The sequence below is a fragment of the Pteropus medius genome, unplaced genomic scaffold (genome assembly GCF_902729225.1).
Source record: "Pteropus medius unplaced genomic scaffold, Ma_sr-lr_union100, whole genome shotgun sequence".
NCBI classification, from domain to species: Eukaryota; Metazoa; Chordata; class Mammalia; order Chiroptera; family Pteropodidae; genus Pteropus; species Pteropus medius.
In genome coordinates, this window is record NW_024351073.1 from 25,837,843 (window position 1) to 25,846,674 (window position 8,832).

The window sequence follows — 8,832 nt, forward strand, 5'->3', positions numbered from 1 at the left end:
GGCTGACAGCGTCTGCGGGGGCCTGTCCTCTGAGTTGTCCGTGGGATTTCAAATGGCATCAGACAAGAGGAATTTTTGAACTTGGGGAGGAGATGTGACTGGTACAGACAAGGTGCCAGTTCCGTAAGTGGCTGGAAAAGTCTAAGGTGAAACCAGAGTGTGGGGTGTCCTAGGAGTAGCTTTGTGAGCAAGTCCCCGAGGAGAGCCAGGCGCTTCCTCCGAGCCGGGCCCTTGGGCCTTGGAGGCGGACACTCCTGTGGGCCCTCGTGCTCCTTTCCCAGGCAGACAGGTAGATGGCCATCTGCCGCCAAGCTGAGGTGTGACCGTGCACGTGTGTGCGAGGCGCGGCAAGGCCGCCCAGGTGCGCCCAGGTCAGGGCCCCCTGCGGCCACCTTCCAGCCCTGCGGCCCCCCTCCACAGGGCGACTGGCCTGAGGCGGCGGCTCCTGTTGGTGAGACGAGGCTCTAGGTGACAAGGCCTAGCTGGGGGCTATGGCAGCAGACACACAGCTGGGGCCGAGGTGGGGAGAAAGGAGGGAAAGATGCTGGAAGGCAGGCCCCAGGTGAGGCAGGCCCCAGGTGAGGCGGGCCCAGGTGAGGCGGGCCTGAGAAGGGCAGACCCCGGGCGAGGCGGGCCCCTTTCTCAGTGTGACTCCACGCCCGCCCCCATCACGGCCCTCTGAGTGGAGCCTCGGGGCCTGCAGCCGGTCCGGTCCTCGCTGCTGTCCCGTGGGCCGTGGGCGGGAGGCAGCGCCCTCCAGGACCCCCCTCCCCCTGCAGGCGCGGGGTGCTGCACCTGCACGAGAGCCACGGCATCGACGACCTGGGCCCTCCCCGCTGGCAGCTCACGTCCTGCCTGCTGCTGGTCGTCACCCTGCTGTACTTCAGCCTGTGGAAGGGCGTGAAGACTTCCGGGAAGGTGAGGCTGCAGCCCTGGCTGTCGGCTGCACGGGGACCACGCCTGGCTGGGGACCGGATGGGAAGGTGAGGCTCAGCCCGACGGGGCAGGCACGGCCCTGGCTGTCGGGTGCACGGGGACCACGCCTGGCTGGGGACTGGACAGGTCAGCGGGAGCTCAGTGGGGAGGTCAGCACGCGGCCACGGCTGAGGCACGGCGCCAGGGGGAAGCGCCCCCGGCAGAGTCTGCGGCGTGAACACGAGCACGACATAAACGTTTTGTGACGAAGGTATCTTGGTTATCGTGGGCAAGCAGAGCAATTCTGAGCAGGCCGTGTCCCCCGCCTGTGACAGCACGCGCAGCGCCGTGCCAGCACGGGGCCCTCCCGGTCGCGATGGGTGCCTCTCCCCCACAGCCCAGGGTCCCTCTGCGACACGTGATCCAGGTGCACGCTCGCCGCCAGTGAAATCCGCTCACATCTCATCAGAAACCGGGCCTCAGCCTCCTACCCCTGCTGTGACAGACCAAACGGGAGCAGGAATGTCACTCGCTTGCCAAACCGTCTGTCCCGGTCTAATACCCAGGACAGTCGCGCAGCGCAGACGGCCTTCGCGGTCTCACCCCAGCGAGCATTTGCTGAGCTGGCGTCCTGTGACCATCAGGGGTGTGGGGATTCCCAGGCAGAGGCCACCTCTCTCTCAGCACAAACCATCAGGGTGACCTCGTGCCCACGCCCCGGCCATGGCCAGCCGGGGCCACCGGTGACGCTATCCCCTCCCCAGGTCGTGTGGATCACGGCCACCATGCCGTACGTGGTGCTGTTCGCCCTGCTTCTGCGAGGGATCACTCTCCCCGGAGCCGTGGACGGCATCAAAGCCTACCTGAGCGTGGACTTCCACCGGCTCCGCGAGGCGTCCGTGAGTATGCCCCACCCCCCGCACGGGGCTCGCGGTCCCCGCGGGCTGGCAGGCGCGGCGCCAGGGAGCTTCCCATATTTGGGGGCAGGAGACCCCAAGGGTAGCAGCCCTGCCAGGATTCCGTACTGCCCGGTAAGTCCAGCGGACGCCGGGCGCCGCGCCCGCCCGCAGAGAGCACGTCAGGGTAGGAGGGGTCACGTGGGCACAGCGGGGCGCTGATGGACCCGAGGAAGGAAGGTGGCGGAGCAGGTCGCCTGCTGGGTCTCTGCAGGGATAGAAGGGGCCATGCTGCCCGTCGCCCTCGCGTGCCGCGGACCTGCTTCCTGCGGGAAGGCTGCGGGCTGCCGGTCCCACGGGGCTCTGTCACGCACCGGGCATGCCGCCCTGAGCCCGGACTCCCCGCTCGTTGGCCCGGCCAGGCTGAGGCCGGCCAGCATTGCCGGAACCGGGGCTCCCCTCCTCCCCCCGCCCCCCCCCAAGCGGGTCCCCGATGGCAGAGCGCACTTGCTGCCCACCGCACAAGGGATCCAGCCTGCATCAGGAACGAGGTCCACAGTCGGGCAGCAGATAGCTCTGGGGACAGACTGCTCTGGGTTAAAAATGAACCGCAGCCCCCTGCCCACGCCCCAGCCCACCACGGCCACCATGGCGACGCTTCTGGAGTGAGGGGGCGTGGCCAGCCGTGCGAGAGGGGTCTCCCAAGGAAGAGAGAGGAGGGTGGCCACTGGCGGGAGGTGGAGGTGAAGAGAAGGGGCACTTTTGTAAAAGTTGGGCTCCCAGAGGGACTAGACCGGGGCGGGCAGGCGCCTGCAGCCACCACGGGAGCCGAGCCGCTGTGGACGGGGCCTGTGGTTGGAAGGTGGCTGCCGCGGCCGCTTGGTCACCAGACATGGGGCGCACCAGGGACTTGGGAGGAGCAGCCCCCAGGCAGGACCGGGTGGGACGGGAGGAGCAGGGAGGGGCTCCGGCCCCGGGGAGCCCCCCACTCCCAGGGGAAAGAGCTGCGGGCGGGGACGGAGGCGCCTCCACGGGGACCGGACGCCTTGACGCCCCCGAGGCAAGGGCGGTGGTGAGCGGGCGCTGGCGGGGCGCTGACCAGGCTCCCGCGGGAGGACAGGCGTTGAGGCTGGGGAGCAGCGGTGTTTTCGGGGCGCGGGGGTGGAGGGAGCCCTGGGGTACAGCGGGAGGAGATGCAGCCGGCCGGGACCTCGACCCGGGCGTCAGGGACCCCGTGCCCGCGTAGCGAGTTAACTGCTCCGTGCGCATTAACGCGGAGCACGGGCACCGCGAGCCGGGGAGGTCCGCAGGGTGGCGCAGACGCCGCCCCTTCCGGCCAGCCGCGCGGGAAGCTGCGTCCCGAGGCGGCATTCGTCCCTGATGGTGGCCAGTTGCTCCCTGCCCCTGACGTGATTTAAACTTGACTCGGTTCCACGGAGCGGGCGGCATCTCGGCGGCAGCCGCCGTCTGGGAGGACAGGGCACCCCGGCCGCGGTCTTGGCACGAGCGCCTGTGACCGCTGACCGCTGGCCGCAGCCCCCGCAGTTACCTGAGAGCGGCGTCTCGCCCTGGCTGCAGGTTTGGATTGACGCCGCCACCCAGATATGCTTCTCGCTGGGCCTGGGGTTTGGGGTGCTCATCGCCTTCTCCAGTTACAACGAATTCACCAACAACTGCTACAGGTAGGTGCTGAGCACCGTCGGAGGGTGGGGGAGCTGCAGCGTCACGGGCGGGCGTCACAGGTTCCCGGATGAAGGGGCGGACATCACAGGGGGACCTCGGATGCATGGGCGTGTGTAAGTCAGGCAGTGTGAATCGCTGAGCCAGGTGCTTCCTAGGTGGAGAAATTATTGAGAAGCTGCGGGCAAAGCATGATGAGCTGTTTCTCAGGAAGGGATGAAAACCCGGGGAGAAGGGTGTCGCCTCCCCTGCAGGGGATTCCAAAACGCAGCAGCCCCCCTGCAGGTAGTCTCTGCCTTGCACACCGCCGCTTCTACCTGCCTTCCCCTCGGCCGCTGCCGCCACTGCCAGCCTGGCCAAAGGAATTCTGCTAGGATTCTTCCTTTGCAGCCCGTCCTCCCAGTGCTCGGACAGGGTCAAGCCTCTCCGCTGACCCCCCATGAAGAAGCACCCACGTGTCCCGGGAGCCTGGGTCCCGGGGCTGTCCCAGACGCTGTGCAGAGGCACCCAGGTGGCCGGGAACGGGACAGGCAAGGAAGTGGCAACGCCGCGTGCCCACAGCCCTGACGGCGTCTCGGCTGTGCCACCCGGCCCAGAATGACTTGCGTGACCTTCAGCTACAAGCTGAATCAAGAACCCTTCTAGAAACAGAAGCAGACTTTGATCTGGGACCTGCTCTGTTTGATCATCTCCGGTCGTGTTTACGTTTTCACACAGAGAACAAAATGCAGTAAAAATACAAAGACAGTCTATGCAGCAAAATGGCCAGACGGGCCGGGGCCGGGATCCCACGGAGCATGTCCTGAGACAGCCCCACACAGCCACCCTGTGCCCCCAGGCCTGGGCACTCTGGGGCGTCCCTCCACGGGGGCTGCCCCGCCCCAGCCCTGAGTGGGGTCCAAGACCAGCGGCTCCTGCTGCCAGGGGCAGCTGGAAAAGGCACTGCCTGCCCCTCCCCCTGCAAAACCTGCATCCCAACAAGATCTCCCCCACCAGCCACCCCCAGTGTGAGTGGGGCCCCCCAAGGTCATAGGTTCTGCCCACCCGGAGCCCCCACATTGCTGGTGGGGACTGTCTCACCTTCAGCGCTGAGTCGCGTGTCCCAGGAGCCTCTTGGTCCCAGGAGACACGAGCGGCTGGTCACGGTAGGGATGCACCGGAGCCCCAGCCTGGAGCCCGAGGTCCCAGTGGGAGGCCCCGTCCCCACCCGCCGGGCAGTAGGAGGGGCCGGTGCGCTCGCAGGCAAAGCGGCGCTCCAGCATGGGCATGGTGCTCGTTCCAGAGATGCCATCATCACCACCTCAGTCAACTCCCTGACGAGCTTCTCTTCCGGCTTCGTGGTCTTCTCCTTCCTGGGGTACATGGCCCAGAAGCACAGCGTGCCCATCGCGGACGTGGCCAAGGACGGTGAGTGGCCAAGGGCAGGCTGGGCCCACACTGCCGCCCTTCAGGCCAGTTCTGGAAACGGGGCGGGGCGCGGGCCTTGGTCCCACCCGTCGGAGTGGCTGGCCTGAGCAGCCGCACGTGTCCCCCTGGAGAACCCACTGCGAGATCGTAACTGGAGGGGGGACGCACCCTTCCCTGCATCGTGCTGCCCCCGCCCCATCTCCTTGCAGGACGACGTGGCCGGTGGTGCCTCGCCCCTTACAGAGGCCCCTCGGGCTGCAGGACAAGGCTCCGGTTCCCCATCTCTGGGGCGGGCGTTTCACTGTCTTGTCACTCGGGATCCCCTGGGTCCTTGTCTAAGCCTTGAGCGGGGAGCGCGCTGAGCTCTTCCAAGCAGTGAGGCTGCGGACTTGGGCGCGGTCAGCGGGAAGATGCTGGCTGCCTTCCGCGTGAGTGGCGAATCCGCCCCAAAGCCTTTCCCTCCAAACGCCCGGTGACCGTGACGTGTTCAGAAGGGATCGCATGGTGTCGAGAAACCTTGCAATCTCAGGGACATGGGGCTGCGCCAGGAGCTGGCCGGGCAGAGGGCACAAGGGCGCAGGGCAGGCTCGGGCCCAGCGGGAAGCGGGCAGGCAGGGCGTGCGGGAGGCTGGGCACGGATGTGGGTGCCGAGGCGGGCACTCCGGCTGCTGCAGCCCGTGGGCACGCAGGGGTCTTTGTGGTTCTAGTCCGTGATGGAAACCGAGGCATGGGCAGCCCTGACTTGGTCAGCCCAGGGTCCAAGGTCCCCTGAGATGGCTGCACCCCTCGCCTGCCTTTAGTACTGTTCTGCGGCTGAGTGGTGAGGGGCCTCCCCCTGGAGGCTGTCCCCTGGCTCAGGGGTGTCTGCGCCCTGAGTCTGCAGGCCTCCTCCTCTCCTCCCGCTGGCGGGGACGTCCCCGCCGCTACTGGGGGCCGGTCCTTAGACTCGGAAAAGCCCAGCGGTGCCGCCGCCTCGTCTTCTGGTCTCCGAACTCCCCAGTCAGGGGTCTGTTCGGGGCTGGGGGCGGGTGTCAGAGGGCGGCCAGGGGCTGCTTCATCATCCCATCGCACCCCCACTATGAACGTAGGAAACAGACTCCCAGACCCCCTGAGATCACGCAGGAAACGGGGGCTGGAACGCGTGTTTCCACGTCCACGTTCTTTCCTCCAGGAACAAAACCTAACAAAGGTGGGCGAGCGTGAGCAAAGGTGGAGCGCTGGAATTTACTCGCTCGCTGACGCGCGCTCCCCGCTTCGTGCCCTTTATGACGGTAAACAGCAGTAGCCCGGAACCCGCCGTCAACTCCTGGCAGTGCATCCTCTCTGCACGTGCACGGCGAGCAAAGTAAATGTCACCCGAAGCTCTAATGCTCGGGAAAACAGGGTGAAATGTTAACTCAGGCCCGGAAATGAAAGGTGAGGGTGCTGGCATTAGGTCGGCCGAGCTGAGGAGCACCTCCCGGGCTCGTGGCTGACGCACGCAGAGCTCAGAGCGTCTGGAAGAGCCCCTGGCCCTGCCTTAAGGGAGCGTCCGGAACCCGGGGCCCAGCCCCACAGCAGGGCCTGGAGCCTGCGGGAGGCGCCAGCTCTGGCCTCCATCGTACCCTGCAGAATGGTCCCCGCAGCCTGGGGACCTCAGACAGGCTGGACTCCTCGCTCCGGAAGCGAAGGCCTACTGGTCGGCTGTGTGCGCGTCTGCCCACGCTGACCACCCGGCCCGGCGACTGCCCACTGCCCATGGGAATACTATTTGCTTGGGGATAATTTGAGGCTGAGCCACATCTCACCTTGGTTGAGGGCTACTGCTCCCAGCCCCCTCCTTCCGCCCAGCCCCAGGCCTTCGCTGCGCCAGACCCCGCCCGCTGGGGCAACGGAGCACGGTGGCTGCCAGCACCCCGTCCTGCCCCAGCGGGTATGCAGGGTGGTGAGAGGGCCGCCCCTGTGTGAGCAGGCCACGCACCTCCCAGCCACCCGCCGAGCGCCCGTGCCGTGCCGTCCCCGGCGGCATGTGCTGTTGAAGACGTTCGTGGGGTGATTCGCCGCCCAGGAAAATGTTTTTGGCGTGTCACGCGTGAACCGTAGTGTGAGCATGCAGGCATGCCCGTGGGCGTCTGCGCCCTGCCCGGGGACAGAGCCCGGAGGCGCCCCTGAGTTCAGGGACCCAGGCCGGACCCCGGAAGCCCCTCCGCTCCTGTCCCAGGGCGGACGGCGAGGCACAGGAGTGGCCTGGGTCACGGTCAGGGCCAGGTGTCTGCCGAGCGCATAGGAGGCAGCACAGGAGAGCCGGCGCGGGCTTTCGTGCCGCTGTGTCTGGAGGCGCCTGAAGGGGCCACGGCCTCGAGGGGGTGGAGGGCGCCTGTGACACTGCAGCTCGGTGGCAACTGGAGGGTCTGCTTTCAGGGCCCGGGCTGATTTTCATCATCTACCCCGAGGCGCTGGCCACACTCCCGCTGTCCTCGGCCTGGGCCGCGGTCTTCTTCGTCATGCTGCTCACCCTGGGGATCGACAGCGCGGTGAGTGACCGCGGCGCCTCCTGCCCGGACCACCAGCAGCTGGGCCATCCCCCAGAGGGCCTGCGCTCGCACACAGCCCCACGCGGGCCGCCGGCAGGGGCCCCGCAACTGCCCGAACCCCATTCTGGGATGGGGTGCTTGGACCAGCCTGTCTCTCCTTCCCTCGGGGGCACCAGCAGCGCCCCCTGCTGAAGCCGCCACAGGCCCTGAACACACGCAGCGAGAGGGCAGCTCAGGAGGGCAGCGCGAAGTGACCACACAGATGAGGGCCGGCCCCTCATGAGCTGTCACTCTCCCTGACACCCTAGCCCCTGGGAGGAATGCAGGCATTCACGGATAGGGTGCAGGAGGCTCCAGCCGCAGCCCAGGCCTGGCCCACTGACCATCTTGTGTGCAGCCCCGTGTGCACATGTGCGGGCAGCGGGGTGGGGGGTGCTAGGGGATAAGGGGGTGGGGGCCTTGGTCTGCCGGACTTCCTTAGCCACCTTCCCCATCACCTGCTGGCAACCAGCAGCTGGGACCTCAGGGTCACTGTGACGGGCCATGGACGCCTTGCTCATCTGAGCCTCCTGGAAGTGGCAGAGAACCATAGGTCCCTCCCCAGGAGAATGCAGGTCACGCTCCCTGGCCCTGCCCTCCATCTCCCACCAGCCGGGTCACCACCCCATGAGGCGGACCACGCCCTTGGACGTGTCTGGTGGGGACGAAGCCATGACAGCACTTCCCAGGGGAGGCGGTCTCAGCAGAGTGAGGCAGAGGGTCCTCAGGGGTGACCCCCCATCACGATGACGCTCGGGGTCAGTAGGGCTTCGTCGGTGAGCACATAGCCGGTGGCCAGGCCCGTGCTCCTGGGAGCAGACTGCAGTCAGGCCTGTGGCAGAGGCGTCTGCTGGGAAGTCCGGCACGGCTGCCCTTCGCGGCGGCACAGTGCATGGCACGGCGTTAGCCACATAGTGCTTCTCCCCACCAGGGACTGCAGAGCGGCTGAGCAAATGACCGCTGGGGACAGAGCGTCCACCCGCTGGCCCCTTTCTCCAGTGGCCATGTCACGAGAAGCTCTCGTGAGGGCCGTCTTGTCCTTAGGGCTTTCTGTGCCCGGGACACCGTGCAGGTTGCCCTGCGTGTCCATTTTCCGGGTGTACCCTCTGAGCCACACGCAGCTGGTGCCTAGGCTGGCGCCGTGTGCCCCCCCAGCGCGCCCCCTGCTCTGTGTTGGCTGCAGATGGGCGGGATGGAGTCAGTGATCACCGGGCTCACAGACGAATTCCAGCTGCTGCACAGGCACCGGGAGCTCTTCACCCTCTTCATCGTCCTGGTGACCTTCCTGCTCTCCCTCTTCTGCGTCACCAACGTACGTACAGGCTCAGCTCCGCCCGACGATGCCTCCTTAGCACTCGGCACTGCGCAGTGTGGCTGGTGCC

At 67.0% G+C, this 8,832-nt stretch overlaps 1 protein-coding gene across 1 annotated transcript in view; it reads left to right on the top strand.

Moving 5' to 3' along the window:
- The window catches only part of SLC6A3 (solute carrier family 6 member 3), a 35,411-nt gene that overhangs the window by 16,522 nt on the left and 10,057 nt on the right, over positions 1–8,832 (top strand). Inside the window, exons 7-11 of the mRNA XM_039842549.1 lie at positions 1,680–1,814; positions 3,390–3,493; positions 4,774–4,898; positions 7,299–7,411; positions 8,634–8,762. Of these exons, the coding sequence (XP_039698483.1) occupies positions 1,680–1,814; positions 3,390–3,493; positions 4,774–4,898; positions 7,299–7,411; positions 8,634–8,762 (606 nt within the window). The remainder of the gene's footprint in view (positions 1–1,679; positions 1,815–3,389; positions 3,494–4,773; positions 4,899–7,298; positions 7,412–8,633; positions 8,763–8,832) is intronic.